Source organism: Marmota marmota, unplaced genomic scaffold (genome assembly GCF_001458135.2).
Source record: "Marmota marmota marmota unplaced genomic scaffold, marMar, whole genome shotgun sequence".
In the NCBI taxonomy this organism is placed as follows: Eukaryota; Metazoa; Chordata; class Mammalia; order Rodentia; family Sciuridae; genus Marmota; species Marmota marmota.
In genome coordinates this window covers 28,503,105-28,519,036 of record NW_026000229.1, presented here as the reverse complement: position 1 = coordinate 28,519,036, position 15,932 = coordinate 28,503,105, and the positions used below count along the sequence as shown (strand labels likewise).

Genomic DNA, 15,932 nt, shown 5'->3' with positions numbered 1-15,932 from the left:
GCTTGTGTGGGAGAGAGAGGCTTGTGGAAAGCCGGTGGTGGCAGTTGAGGCTCTGAGGATTTTTCCTGAGAGGCTGTTTTGTTTGGCGTGTGTGGTTCTAAAAATAAAGTTAGTTTCTTTTGACAAGTGGCTCCTGATTGTGCCCAGCCAGACTGCGGCACCCTTCTTCTAACAAGTAATTTATAACTCTTCCTTTGTTGTGCTCCAACAAAACCCATAGACAACACTACCTTCTTATACACATGAAATTTTCCCCAAAATCCATAATATTAAATATATCACTATAACACACTATGTTAAAATCAAAGAACACAGAAGATCAATTTTATAGAAAAATAAGTATTTTGATCCCTGAAAAAAAAAACATGTACACAACTACACTGGAATACCTAACATGTATTAGACATCTGCACCTGTGTGCAGAATCACCATCGAAGCAACAGATATCAAGGCACACAGATTCAAGTGTGTTGTGAGGATGGCTTGCTATGAATGTGACTGCTGTTGCCATTCATAACATGATTTTCCAGAGTTTGGAGCAATCCTCAGCAAAGTCCTGATAAAAAAAAAAAAAGTACCCCCTTCACTTCAGCTTGCACTTCTGAAAAAGTCAGTGCATGTTAAAACTTTAAAAATCCTTCATGTTTATATGTAAAACGGAGCTTGATACTAGATCTAACTAATTATGAACAGGGTTTTCATAGCCATGAATACACAGTGGAACATTTGACAGTCATGCAGGACTATCCTGACTACTGCAGAGCCTCTGACATCCCTGGCCCCATCCACTAAATACCAGCATAAACCCAATTTCCATCATTGTGACACCAGCAGTGGAGGGGAATCAAGGCTGAAGAACAGTCAGAGAAATAGGAGGAGGAAAACCAAGAGAAAGTAGTGTCACAGAAGCCAAGACCAAAGGAGTATCCAAGGTTGCAGAGAGGATGGTCCTTCAGATTAGAAAGTGTTTGTTGTATTTAGCAAAGAAGCTGTCAGTGACCCTGGGAGAAACCATTAGCCAAAATAAACCTTTCCTCTTTTTCAGTTGTTTATCTCAGGTATTTGATCAGAGTGATGGAAAACTAACAAGGAAAAGCAAGGGAGTAGAGGGAGCAAGAAGATAGGTATTTTAGGAAAATCCCTCCTCATGAAATAAGGACTGGGTAATACCTCAACAGACAAACATATATACTGACCCAGGAAGATAAGCGTAGTATGATTGCATCTTCTCAAGAGGTATATCTGTATTATGGGGTGGGATTGGATGGGAAGTGGGCTGTTCAGTGGGCACAACCTCTTAATGTATACAAAGCAAAAACGTGCTAGAATCATGAATGGTTTTGTCACCAAAGTCTAAGGAGTTCCCACACAGGGGACCTCAGACTCAAGATAAGTGGAATTTTTGCATACATGCCAGTCAGAGACATAGACAAAGGTTTATTTAGGAAAACAGAGACACATTCCGGGAGAATGTAGGCTCTCTCAGGGAAGAGACATTGGGGGGCGGTAAAGTAAGAAGTACACATTCAAGAGAGAATGCAGGCCATCTCCAAAGGGAAAGTTGGTGACCCCTTGGTGTGGGGCATTGATATTTATAGAGGGACAAATGCTAGGGGCTGGACTAGAGGTTCAGCCAAGGCAGAGGTACACAACTTCGCACCAGTATTCCCAGTGCTTGTGCCTTTCCCTCATGATACATTTCCAGGCAAGGGCATGGGCCAAGGGCATGGGTCAAGGGTACAGTCTAAGGACATGGACTGGGTTGCTCATCAATGCTTGTATTTTAAAGGTTCATGGGTACTTCCTGCTTTCCAGGGCTCCTGGCACTCCTTTTTTGAGACTGTCTTATCTTTCCATTTCTGTATCTCCAAATTCATGTCTCACCTCTCTCCCAACCCCCCAAGACTTGTGATCCCTTATTTTTAAGGCTCAATGAAGGGCAAAGATCCATCTTCTATGGCTGCTTCAAGCTGGTAAGGAGTGGTGATGCTGCTTAGCCAGGGATCTAAAGTCTCTCCTGCCTGGTCTAATGCAGACAGAGAAAAGACTGGTCCCACTTGTTGGGTTGGGTTGGAGTCCTCGCATTGCCATCATCTTAATCATGAACTGGTTGCAATCTGGAAGATACAAATTTTAGAAGGAGATTAAGAAGTATAGTAGCCAAAGGTCTTTTTTTTTTTTTAATAAGCCAACTGTTTTCATTTACAATGGTTATTTTTAGACTTCAAAATGCATTCATTGGTAAAGAACAACTGTGGAATTAATTTTATGTGAGCATAACAGTCTGTTTTATCTTCTTTGTAATAACTACCTTCTTGGGGATGAGAGCTCAGATAGTCCCGAGTTTCATCTTCTGAGCATTTCTTCCCTCTCCACTCAGGCTGCTCTGGGGGACTCCCTTAGAGGTGATAGTACAGATGAGTGCATTAGCTGACATGCCTAAGCATCATTGGGCCTATTGAGGGTGGCCAGGCAGAGTTCTGATTTATTAGAGACTAAGGAAGAAGGCTGTCTATTTCAACAGAGTAATGATGTGAGGTAGCCCTGCAGTGGCACTGGCTAGGTTAATTCTGGGCCCATTAGCTTTATCTTGGGAGGCTTAGCCAAAGGTCTTAATAGTAGTAACAGACAAGTTAGCTTAAATAGTTTTATTTACATCTCAAGTTCTGGATTTTTTTTTTTTCAAAAGCATGTCTGTTAGATCAGACTTAAGTCAGGACAACTCAGGAAAAACTTAGAATTTTGGCCAAGTCTTTTTTGTGGGGGAGTGGGGGAGAGTTTACCGGGGAGTGAACTAAGGGGCGACTGGACCACTGAGCCACATCCCCAGCACTATTTTGTGTTTTGTTTAGACACAGAGTCTTACTGAGTTGCTTAGCACCTAGCTTTGGCTGAAGTTGGCTTTGAACTTTTGATCCTCCTGCCTCAGCCTCCAGAACCACTGGGATCACAGGTGTGGGCCAAGCCAAGTCTTTTTTGATAGTTATCATCAGACACTCATGCATAACGCCCCTTTTTCTGTAGCTTCTTGGCTTCACTTACTCTTGGTAGGGCTGACACAAGTACACATCTCAAGTCATGTTTTACTTTTAAATATCTATGAATGGCCGGTTTGTTTGTTTGTTTCCTTTTTTTTAACTTTAAGACTTTGCATACAGCAGTGCATCAGTGATACAGTTCCTTTGGGTTTCGCCAGTGATTGTTTTCCATCAGTCACTGCAGGAAGATTCAGCAAGCTTTGTTTTTCTTTCAAACATGCATTCAACTAAATATGATTCAGAATAGATTACTACTTCCTTTTTATCATTACAATTAGCTAAAAACAAAATTGCCAAACTGTTCACAAAACAGGATTTGCTTTAAGACCAACTCGCAGAGTTAGGTGAAGACTAACAGTGCAGTGAGCTGCTGGACCAGTTTAGCTAAGTGTCAGGAGCAATATGAAGAAAGTCCTGGTTGGAGGCGCAAGGCTCCAAGGCTTCAGACTAGCTGTGGAACCTCAGTGGTGACTGCACAGCTCCATCCACAAGCAGTTATTTGCAGGGTGATCACCATGGAGGGGGAACATAGCTGTAGGTGGATGTTCTTGGGACCCAGTTCGTGGGCACAGTGACCAGATGAGGGGCAACAGGAGTTGGGCATTGGGCAATCAGCAGGTACCTACTAACATGGTCACAGTGTTCCCAGCAACCATGTGCATGGTGATTCCAATGCCTCTGAGCTGCATCCCATGGTGTGGGGGATGATGTGGGGGGATGCTGCATACAGTGGCTGTGCGTGGTTAGTGCCTTGCTGTGTACAGGCTCTGCTGGAGGTAGGTACTTCACACAGGGTACACAGCAGTCCGGCAGTGGGTGGGGGACCAGGACACTTAGTAAGGTGTGCCAGGAGTGTGATCTGTTTAGAAGGTGGAATTTGCTCAAGCGCATGTGTTAGGAGTACAGGCAGGAGCTGCTGCTGGGTAGACCCTGGGGAAACCAGTTCACGTCACCTGGGGCAGCACCTGGGCTTTGATTTCTCTTCCATCCTCATATTTGTAGATTAGTCTTTGGCTATGCTGCCCTGCCGGGTGACCCCTACTTTGGCCCCAAATTAACCTCACTCCCTTCCACTGTTAAGGTCAGCAGAGATTCCTTAGGGGCCACTTTGTGGAACGTGTGAGAAGCCTCTTGTCTCCTTTAGTCTTCTCCTCCACCAGTTTTGCCTCTTCTCGGGATGGGTCAGTGTCTCTCTGACTACATGTGGCTTCCTTGGAAGCTTTAGGGAGAATTTTACTGTTTTTCTCACATTTGATTTTTAGCACATACTGGTAAATTGACTTCTTTGTAAATTATTTTCTTTTCTTTACATAGCAACTCTTTTAGTCCTTTAAACTTTAGGTTTCATTATTTGTTGGGTATTAATAGAGTAATGCTTCCTGTTTTGTCACTTGCATTTACCTAGTATCTATTTCTGCTCCTCTTTTTTATTTTCGACTTTTCTTTATCTGTCTTATTTAGATGTGTTTCTCTTTTATATATAGCATATAACTGTTTTTTTTTAATTTTTTAACCAATCTGATATAGTGTCTCTTTTAAGGGATTATTCTATTTATTCGCATTTAATATAGCAAACAGCATACTTTTTGTCTATTTTATTAATGTTTATTATTCATTTGTTGCCACCACCCCCATGTCCTTTTTGTTAATTATGTAGCTTAAATTTCTGTTCTTTTTTTCTCTTGCTAGAGAGATTAATTCTGTTTTTCAGTCCTATCAGCTGCCTCATTCTTTTTGTCACTCAGTCAAACTCATAGGATTAATTTATTATATAAAGATAAGAATCCAACTGGTTAGCCATGGTGAAGTACCTCCTGGCTCCTCTGGAGGCTAAGGCAGAAGGATCAAAAGTTTGAGGCCAGCCTCAGCAACTTATAGAGATCCCTTATTTCAGAGGCTTAGAATGAACCCTAACAGCAGAAATTCCTTGGATCCTTTCCCTGCCCCCATTCTTCCGCCTCCTGTCCATTGTCTTGCTCATTTCTAACTAGTCCAAACTTTGGGCCAAAAAGCTTCCTACTTCCTAAGCAGGGGTATGGGTGAGTGTTGATGAGCTTTCTGTACCTTGACCTTGGGAAGTCACCTAACTTTCCTGAGATTTGGTTTCCTCATCTATGAAAGGGCAGGTTCTAGGACCTGCCCTTGGGGCTGGGAAGGTAGCTTAGTGGTAAAGTGTGCACTTGGTAGGTGTGAGGGCTGGGTTTCATCCCCTGCACCACATTTTCAGAAAAGAAAATAAAGAAGGCCTGCCCTGCCCACTTCACAGTCTTATTATGGAACTCTAGTGACATAAGACAGTACTTTGAAAACTGAGGTGCACTATACATGCAAGGCTTTGTTTGATCCTTTCAAAAAAAAAAAAAAAAACAGTGGTTCAAGTTTCATCAATGGGGTTTGTAGTATTAACTTACTTCGGTGGACTAAGCAGTTTCAAATTCATGAGTGATTCTCATGATCTCACGGAATCCACTCCTGGAGCTTCTCTTCATATTTTAATGGTTTCTAAAGACAATCCCTTTTTTATTCACTGAAAGGCCATACTCCAGATAAAAAGTGAAAGGCGTCTCTCCACAGCCTGACACAGTATTGATTTAAGTTTACTAATGTTGGAATTGGCAGACCCGTATCCAACACTAATCAGGTGGTTGACCTGTGTCCCAGATTCCCCTTCAAATAGTCACTTGCTGCCCCACTGCAGGGTTGAGGTTAGGACACGTCTCAGCTGCAGAGTTACCTAAAGCAAAGTCACACCATCTGAGGTTGCCCTCATCTATCCTATGACCAAGGAGACAGGGGTAAAGTCCAGTCATCTCTGATGGGTCATACACCATCCAGAGCTCACAAGTGGCTTGGCCAAGGCTTTGCAGGGCTGTCTTCAGTTGGACTTCTCTGCCCAACCCTGTCCCTGCCCCCCACCCCTGCCTTCACAGGTGCTGTCCCTAAGAAATATCTTGCATATCAAATTTCATCTCAACATCTACTTCCAGAGAAGCCAATCTGTACAATTGGCTACAATGCTCCAGAAGGGCAGGATGGGATAGGGAGGGTATGTTTGTTGTGAAGAAATAAAGAATGGAATTGGGGGGATTGAAATGATCCCACTACAGCAATCAAAAGACAGTTCTGCATCTGCTGATGAATGGGTGACTCAAAAGTCAAAGATACTGCAACTATGATAGGCAGAAACCTGTCATTACTTGCCCAGTTTAGATTAAGGTCTCACAAATGAAACAGTATCACCTAATTTTGTTCTCAACCCTAAAGGTTCCCTGAGTTAATGCTGTCAACTAGAGCCACCAAAAGTGGATTCCTGGGGCTGGGGCTGTAGCTCAGTGGTAAAGCATTCGCCTCGCATGTGTGAGGCACTGGGTTTGATCCTCAGCACCACATCAAAATAAATAAAGATACTGTATGTTCATCTACAACTAAATAATTTTTTTAAGTGGATTCCTGAGAAAATGTTGACATACTGGAGACTAACACAAACCCCAGATAGCATCATGATTAACCAAGTAATCTAAGTGTTGGTTCCAGGTCTTTCAATTATCTTTCTATCTGCAGATAACAGAGGAAGAGGCATTTGCTAGAACTCAAATGCCTTACTCCATTTGAAAAAATGGGTTGAAAGGCTGAGGTTGACCCTGGTGGAAGAAAGAGATGCACATAGTTTCTCTACTAACTAGTACTGGTAATAAAAGGTAATCTTTAAAAGTGAAAATCTGTCATTCATCCACACAGCCCTCCCCTTTGTAGCCTTACACTTCAAATTCCTCATTGGCTTCCCGTTGCTTTTACTAGGACCCCAACCCTACAGGTCTCACCCATGGATTCTGGCCCCTGGCCTGGCTCAAGCCTCACTTCACTGCCTTCTCCTCCCTCTTGATGCTGTCCATACTGCAGCCTCCTTACCCTTCAAGTAATAATAAGGGTAGCTGAAATAACATCAGTACCTCCTGCCCTGGGGCCATGACCATACCGTTCCCTCTGCAACTCTGCAGTCCTGTTCTGACCCTCACCTTGTCAGCAATTACCCTGCTTCAGACTCCCGCTCAAAGTTTCATTATCTCAGACAAACCCCTGTTGACCCCCCGCCCTTAGGCTCCTCAGTGATGGCATCTTACAGAATCCCGCTGCCTCCTCTGATGACATGTCTGTGACAACTAGGTTAATCTCTGTCTCCCCACTTGGATGACAGGCTTCAGGAAGGCAGGAATGAGTTCTTGTTTCTGTCTCCACTCTATTCCTAGCTCCCAGCACAGTTCCTGGCAGACAGTAGGCAGGAACCACTTATTGAATAAATGGATATGAATGGGGCGGGGGGAAGAAGAAGAAGAAAGAGAATTGATAACTTTGATTGGGTGGTTTGAAGTTGGTTTTTGTTGTTGTTGTTGTTGTTTGGTTGTTTTGTTTTTTGTTTATTTGTTTGTTTTGTTTTGTTTTTGTTTTTTGTGGTACTGGGGACTGGACCCAGGGGCACTTTACCACTGAGCTCTGTCCTCAGACCTTTTAATTTTTTATTTTGAGACAGGTTCTCACTAAGCCGTTAGGCCCAAATTGCTGAAGTCTCCCAAGTCACTGGGATTATAGGCAGGCATCACCATCCCCTACCATTGGTTTGAAATTTCTTAGGTTTAGAATGTAGTAATGGGAAGTTAAAGGAGAGGAGACTGGGTGAAAGGTGTATCTGGTGGCAACTTTTAAAGAGACTTTCTTCCCAATCACTGGCAGGGACAAAAGCTAGGGCAGACAGCAGAACACCATCAGGAGTCACAACATAACTGCTACCCTCATGTCGGATCAAAATACCCAAGTGCCAAGCCTTAGAGTAAATGAAAATTATTCACTTCACAATCAGGAGGAGATGCTGTGGAATTAAAATTGGAGTATATTCTTGAATTGGATTTGATTCTCTAGAGCCCTAAAGTTAACTAGCTGGAATCATTTTTTAGGGACCATTCTATTTAACCTTTGGAAATAAAGTATCTTCCTTTTAATGAAAAAAACTGCTTTTCATTGTAAAGAGAGTACACAGTGTTCTTTGGCTTCTTTGGTGTCCAGAAAAGGGAATTCAGATATCTCCTTGTGCCCCTACTATTTCTTGAATCTTCCATATCAACAAAGAGGTCAGACTGATAGCTACCTTTTACAAAAATAATAATAATAAGTAGAAAGTACCAACTCATCCTGAGAAGTACCAGGTAGGCATACTATGGAGACGAGACATGTCTGCTTCTTAAGAAGTCTCAAGAGGCTTAGGCATCCACAAATTGAAGGGCCCCACAGAACTCATGTCAAAGCCATGCTACTCAGACAAGAGCTCGAGTTTGCCATGCATTCAAAAGTTCTGTTGCTCAAGAGCATCAACAAAGTGTGATTACCAACCAGTTGATTAATCAACTATTCCTACTTGGCACAAGTTCCTGCTGTTTCCTGCTGTGATGGCCACAGTGAAGGTAGGTCCCTGACTTAAGCACACTATAACCTAAATGAGAAATGAAGATGTTGATCAACAACACAATGCACAGTGTTGCTGTCCACGAGCTCATACAGCCTAAGAGCAAAATTAATAATTAAAAAGCAGTTTCCCAAGAGTGATCTGTAAAATTGCAAAGCCTAAAGTGCAGTAAAAATAAAATATTTTGAAGAGAAAAAGCAGCTTCAAGCTCAGTTCTACTTGATTCCAAAGCTCATGTGCTCCTGACCACTGAGCTCCTGGGGCTTGCAGAGTCCAAAGAGAGGGAGTGTATGGCAAGGCAAGACTCAGTGAGGAAGGGGCGACACCAAGATAGGCCAGAGGAAGAAAGTGGATGTGTGGCACCTTGATGGGAAGAAGGTCTGAGAAGAGGGTCCAGGAGCAAGAGCACAGAGCAAGGCAGCTGCTATGCTATATGATGGGCACCACAGGGTCAAACAAGACACATTACCTAACCTCAGGAGAATTATGTTTTGTTGTGGAGGGTGGATGTTGGTGACAGATGGGCAACGGTAACATTAATGAATGTTAGGGTGAAGAAAAGCCCAGAAGCACCACTGTGTTCCAACTGCTCACACTGCCTGCCTCATTCATTCCTACATCTCAGATGCCAATCACAGTGCCCAATACACAGTAAGCACTCAGTAAATATTTACTGAATTAAAATAAGAACTTACTGATGCTGAGCCCCAACTCTGCCTCTCGGATGGCTCCTTACCATCTGCCCTAATTGTGACATGGATCAGAAAAGAAAGACAATACACAACAATTCTTCAAAGAAGTTCCAGTGTGTTGGAGTTGGGTGGAATTGAACAAAGTTGTCTACATTGCTGCCTTCCCTGCTCAGTCATCATGTCCCCTTATCAAGGAACTTTCCTAATTCTACCACATCCTGTGTGCCCTTTAGAAGACTGTTCTTAGACAATACTCAAGTTGGTTAATGTTCTTATTCAAATTCAGGAATCCAGACCCTGACACAGAGTTCTGGTTAAGGTGTAACTTCAGTATCCTTATTCTTGCTGGGAGGCTCTACTTGCTGGAGAGGAGGTAAGAAATCTAATGTCACTCTGTTTTTTTTTTCTCCTGTGCCACAAAGCCTACCTGTAGGTGTGCAAATCTTTGAGGAGTAGATGGTTACAGAGTTCCACTGTTAAATCAAAAGATGCTTACCTCCTACCCATTACCCTGCTGTTCTTCCTCCAGCACTGGCTGAAACAACCATGGCCCCCTGCTAGAAGTCCATTTTCCCTGACTATGCCAGGTGGCTTGATGACGCAGCAGCCATCTCCTTCTTGGGTTATCTACTATGAAAATAGCAATCTCAGCTTCTGGTTGGGTCTTCGCATATGACCAGGGCCTCCTATAGGCCCCAGGGTCCCAGCAAAGCATTACTATTCTGGAAGAAGCAGAGAAACATGGTGAGTGACTAGGTCCTTTCAGGAGGCTCAGAAATGACTAAGGAACAGTGGCCCTTGAAGCAGAACAAGTGGCTGCGCTAACAAGAAAGTGAAGGTGTCCTGAAAAGGTAATAAGCATGGAACAACCACAGGGCTAAGTAAGGTTCCAACCTGAACCAGGCTCTCCAGCCCTTAAGCCAGAAAGACGTTCAGTATAGTCTTGGGATATTCTCAACTGCCCCACCCCCACCTCAGCGGTGATGGAAAAGGGTCTCCTGACGCTTCATTTTTTCCTCATAGCTCTCTGCCTCCCAGATATGGGTCTCATGGGAGAATTCTTGGCTTGTCAAATCTTGGAAATCACCCTTTGGGATAAGTCCTGCTTGCCAGGCAGGTCTGGGCTTCCTGGTTCTGACAGTAGCCTTTTTAACCCTGTAACACCAACTGTCTCCTTGTCCTCAACCATGCCCTTCCCGGGGAAAGATCTTAGAATCTTCAGTGGTTACATGAGGCCCCATGTCCTTGGAGAGGGGTGACGGGCATCCTGGTGCTGGGTCCAGCAGTAAACCTCCCAGGGACAGTGGACTTCTGCCTTGGCATCTGGGCATGCTGATCATTTCATCCAAAGAAGGCAGTGTAGGGGGAATGGGATGCAATCTAGAGACTTCTCAGGCCTTAAGAATTCCTGCCTTCCCCCTCAGTCTGACCCTCGCTGTGCCCGTCTGGGTCATGACAATGCCCACTGGTTATACAGGGGGGAAAAAAGGAGAGTCCAGTTTGCTGGTTTGCTTGGCCGGCCAGGCTCTGGGAATGCAAGCCTTGCCCGCCCCTCCTCTGCGGGCTGTCTCCACTAGCTTCTCACCCCCTTGCTGCACAGCCTGTCCCTTCGGGCTGCTCCGGCGCCACCTATACAGTCCCCAGCCCGCCTCGCCAACCCCGCGGAAGAGCAGCGTGACTCACAGCGCTGCCACCAGCCCACGGTTTGCTGGAGGCAGGCGAAGGGTATAAAGACTGCCCTGCGGGAGGGGACCCAACCCTGCCCTGCCTAGCCCGAGGCTCACAGACATGGCCCCAGGCGCCGAGCAAGGCCACCGGGCAGCAGGCTGGGGACTGCGTGGCGCCCTGGCAGCGGTGGCATTGCTCTCTGTGCTCAATGCGGCAGGAACGGTGTTCGCGCTGTGCCAGTGGCGCGGCCTGAGCGCTGCGCTGCGGGAGCTGGAGGCGCAGCGCGGCCAGGAGCAACGCGAGGACAGTGCCCTGCGTGCCTTCCTGGCGGAGTTGAGCCGCGCGCCGCGCCGTGCGCCAGCGCCACCCCCGGACCCCGCGAGCGCGGCGCGCAACAAGCGCAGCCATCGTGGGGAGCCAGCACAGCACATCCGCACAGAAAGCCAGGACATGCTGATGATGATGACTTACTCCATGGTGCCGGTAGGCGGGGGCTCGTCTCCCGGTGGCGCCCCCGCCGGGCAGAACCTCGGGAGGTGTGGGGAAAAGGGAGGCGAAGTGCTGTGGGGAGGTCCTTGGGCGTGAGTGTGGCTAGGGAGGTCACCTTAACCCTTCTGGGGTCAGTTTCCTCATCTGTCGGGGAAGGGGTGACGGGCAAGTCTCTTCCACGCCTGGCATCATGTGAGTCTTCAGGTGAATGGATTCTCTTTTCCTTCCCAACTTAGGACAGTTTTTGCCTCCTGATATGAACGGAGCCACAGAGGTCTCAGGGATCTGCCTGTGCCACTCGCCTGTGTCAGGGTCTCTCTGAAAGATGGAGGCGACCTTTCTGAAATAACTCAGGCATCTTTAATAAAAGGCTTCTTTCCCTGGCACAGTCTAGTGGTCCAGCTTTTCACTTGACCTCCGCTTGACCCCACGAAATTGTCTACCTAATTTAATTGTCTCCGTTTAAGTAAAAGTCAGCCCTGATTTTACTGCCTTGGGACCTAGATGCTGAGAAAGTTGCTCTTGGATCTCAAGCTGTTCCAAACGGAAGAAATCAATACGGAGCAATGTTTCTTTAAAAGCACTGGCAACGTTGAGGTTCTTAATGTGGGGCCTGAGGATTGCCCTTTGTGTGAGCTCCAGAGAATCTATGGAACTCCAGAAACTTGCCAGTGTGTGTGTGATGGTACCTTACCCTCCTGGGGAAGGGTTCATTGTTTTTCATTACATTTTCAAAGGGGCCCTACTTCTCTCTCCATCTCTCCCTGCCTCTCTCCCTCTCCCCACCCCCAAGAATTATAACACACTGTTCTAAAGAAAGTCTTTAAAACGAAGCCCCCACCCAAATCATTTTTCCAGCTTTAAGTTTCTTTGCTTTTGCTTATTTTTTTTAATATTTTATTTTTTAGTTATAGGTGGACACAATGTTTTCATTTGATATTTATGTGGTGCTGAGGATCAAACCCAGTGCCTCAAGCATGCTAGGCAAGCGCTCTACTACTGAGCTACAGCCCCAGCCCTGCTTATTTAATTCAATAATTCTTTAACAAATATATTTAGATCATATTGCAGTTCCCCATTCCACCTCATTATCCATTAGAATAGCTCCGATCTTGTTTCACTTTATAATTAGGAAGATTTCAGTTGTCACTTCAAGTAATCCATAATTCAGAATCCTAGGTATTTGAAAAGAAATCCACTTAAAGCATCTGTTATCATAAAAGCTGCTAAATATCTTATGTGAGCTTGACTGCTTTTAAAACTACAAGTAATACACACTTCAAATAAATCTTTTGAGAGAGATCAAATTTTCCATTCCTAGCTTCATTTATTTTTTTTAACTCATTTAAAAATCTGAGCCTAAGCAAAAATTTCAAAAAAGAGCTGTAAAATGAAGACTTCTTAGGGGAATTTACCTTTCCTCTCTCTTGGCTCTTGACCCTGCATTTTAGGTGTTTTTTGAAACCTTCAAAGAGAAATACATGTGAGCATCAACATTTTATATTTTTAATCCTGTGTTTAAGGTAAAGACTTTAATAACCAAATTGTCACCTGTTCAATCACTAACACAAGAAAATGGAGAGACTCCTTTCAGAGTCAACCCGAAAGGTAGATTTAATTCTAGGTGATCTAGGAGGGCCATCACCAGCTCTTACAGAGTAGAGAGCAGAAACATCGCAATCATCAAGCTGGGAAGCATTTGTAGATCATCATCAGCATGTTCCTCACCTGCAGCTTGTGTGTTTTGATCTTTTCCAGCCACTGAGGGACTTGCCCAGAGGCCAGGAGAAGGCAATGTAATGCTGCTGACTGTCCTCCTGAGGGTAGTTCTGGGTCAGTGGTTTAGAAATCACCTGGAAGTTCATTAAAACGCAGATTCTAGGGCTCCACTCTGAGACCTACAGAATCATCATCTCCAGAATCAGCCTTTTTAGGAAGTCCTCTGCCTCCACTCCTCACCCCACTTCTCTTTAGTGAGTTTGTTGCAGGTGGTCCAGACAACACACTTTTAGAAACACTGCAGCAGTACCTTGGTGTACATGAATATCTTTGGGATCTTTTTAAAATGTGGATTCTGATTCCAAAGATCTGAAGTGGGACCTAAGATTTTCCATTATGAACAAGTTCCCATTAATATCAATGCTGCTGGTCTCAAGACCTCACTTTCAGGAGCAGGTCCTACAGCTCATTGGAATCATCTGGGAAGTCTGAGAACTTACTGAATCTCACCCCCAGATATTGTGAATGAAATAGTTTAGGGTGTAGCCTGGGGGCAGGGCACATGCTGGCCAGAAGGCAGGAGCTAGCCTGACTTCCTTATGATTATGGGCTGGTTAGGCTGTGCCCTGTTCACTGTGCCCTCGGGACCTTTGCTTAAGCAGAGGAACTAGTTTTATTACTGAAAAGTCCTTTCGTTTGTTATAGCAATATTCTCACCATTCATCTTTTCAAATTTGCTCATGTTTACTATCTGCTTTTCTCAGAACAAAGAATTATTCACATGAGAACAATTTAAAAAAAATCACTGGGCACCTCTAGTAGAGAAGTTGTAAGAGAAGAATCTAGAATATATCATGGAGGTAGTCATGCACATTTCTCATGGTTGAAGTCTACAACTTCCTCTTGCCTTGTTATAGAGCACCATAACTTAAATGAGAGTGAGACCCGAGGCCCTCACCCTGAGGTCCTATGTCCTTAAAGATCTAGGAACAAAGAAATAAGCTCTACACAGACTAATATCAGCGTTTTGAAAATCCTTCCAAAATGGTTTGTTTATCCAAGTTAAGCCTCCTCAAGCTGACTGACACTTCATATTTTTTGTGCTTTTGGCTGAAAGTACCTTCCTCAGCATGGTAATTCTGATCAGCACATTCTGACCAGAAGCTGGTTGGCAGCTGTAAGTGACTTTTAAAGAGGCATGATAATTAATTTTTACTGAAGTACAGTTAATTTGGTACAGCCAAGCATATTAAGACTTTAAAAAGCAAGTGGGTACTTTGGAGGAAAAATATTAAAAGTGGCAGTGGATGAGGCCTAGGAAGCAATAAGCCAGGCCAGAAATGGGACCCAGGATCTGGTGAGGGGTAAGGAGGAGGTAAGATTCTGCTGCTTCTCTTGAATCTTTCTTTCTCCCAAATCTTTATATTTTTTTCTAGCTTTTCTTCCCAGCAGATACTCTCTTTCATCCCCTTCTTCATATCATACCTGTACTAATATTCTGATAGTTTTATCATCCTATCTTTCTTGCCCCAAATCTAGAACATCCAGAAAGTGTTTGACAAAAATCAAATTAATCAAACATAGAAGATGTAACACACTGAGGTTGGTAAATGTGTAGCCACAATAATCACTGCTCTGGGGGACCATATATTTCTATACCCAGGGCATTGTTCAAAATGCTGAGCACCTAACAAGAAAAACAATCTTACTATTTTAAAGTAGCAGTTGCAAATCCCAATGATTTATTCAAAAAAGGCTCAACAGCTATCAGACACTAAAAAGGCGCATTTGACAAAATTTAACACTTATGCTTGATTTTTAAAATATGCAATATAATGGGAATCATGGATAAAATACAGTTTATATCTCTCACTCCCCAAAACCAGCTTTGCACTTAACAGAGAAATTCTGGAGATGGTCCTAGTAGTCACTGTTAAGACAGGGATGCCCACTGTCACTATTAGTATCTCAAATTGTCCTAGAAGGATTAGCCAAAGCAATGAGGCAAAGGAAGTAAGGAAGCAAAAGTCTGGCTATATTCAGATCAAACCAAGAGAAACCCAAGGGAATGTCATGATAAGCTATTTCAAACAAAAACAGAATTCAGTGGGAAGTAAGATATAAAAAATAGTACAAAGAAATTGATAGACTTCTTTTTTTTCTTCTTTAAGATAAGAGAGAGAGGAGAGAGAGAGAGAGAGAGAGAGAGAGAGAGAGAATTCTTTAATATTTATTTTTCAGTTTTCGGTGGACACATCTTTATTTTATTTGTATGTGGTGCTGAGGATCGAACCCAGCACCCCGCGCATGCCAGGCGAGCGCATTACCGCTTGAGCCACATCCCCAGCTCCTGATAGACTTCTTATACAAAGATATAACAGAAGAAAAGATGTGCAAAAACTTGTGTATGTATCTATATCTATATCTTTGGAATGAAGAAAGGGCTGGGGCCAGGAGAGAAAGGGCTGGGGGACTACTCTGAAAGATCACAAAAGATTCAAATAAATGGAAAGAAACATCTTTTGTAGTAGGACTTTTAGCATCATATTAAGTTAATTCTCCTTAAGTTAGTTTATCAATCTAATATTATTCCAACATAAAAATACCAATAGTCTCTCCATCTACCCCCACTTCCCAGGACTAGACAAGCTGATTCTGAAGTGTACATGGAAAAGTAAAGTCACCAAACCTGCATTGCAAGGAAATGACTATAAAAGAAGAGGAATGAGGAGGACTCACTACTAGTTGTTAAAATATAATTAAAGCCTGATTCATTAAAACAGTATGAGATATGAATAGACAGACCAATGAGAAAAAAATAGAAAGTTCCTAAGTAGTTCTAAATATATTATGTCAATTTAGTACCTGTCA

At 43.7% G+C, this 15,932-nt stretch overlaps 1 protein-coding gene across 2 annotated transcripts in view; it reads left to right on the top strand.

Annotated features, from left to right (window-relative positions):
* Positions 1–10,766: 10,766 nt before the first annotated feature.
* Positions 10,767–15,932, top strand: part of Gldn (gliomedin) — a 66,815-nt gene continuing 61,649 nt past the window's right edge. Inside the window, exon 1 of one of the 2 annotated variants that reach the window (XM_015480659.2) lies at positions 10,767–11,336. In XM_015480659.2, coding sequence (XP_015336145.1) covers positions 10,974–11,336 — 363 coding nt within the window. In that variant the 5' untranslated portion in view covers positions 10,767–10,973. The remainder of the gene's footprint in view (positions 11,337–15,932) is intronic. The other variant, XM_015480660.2, reaches the window with a different exon arrangement.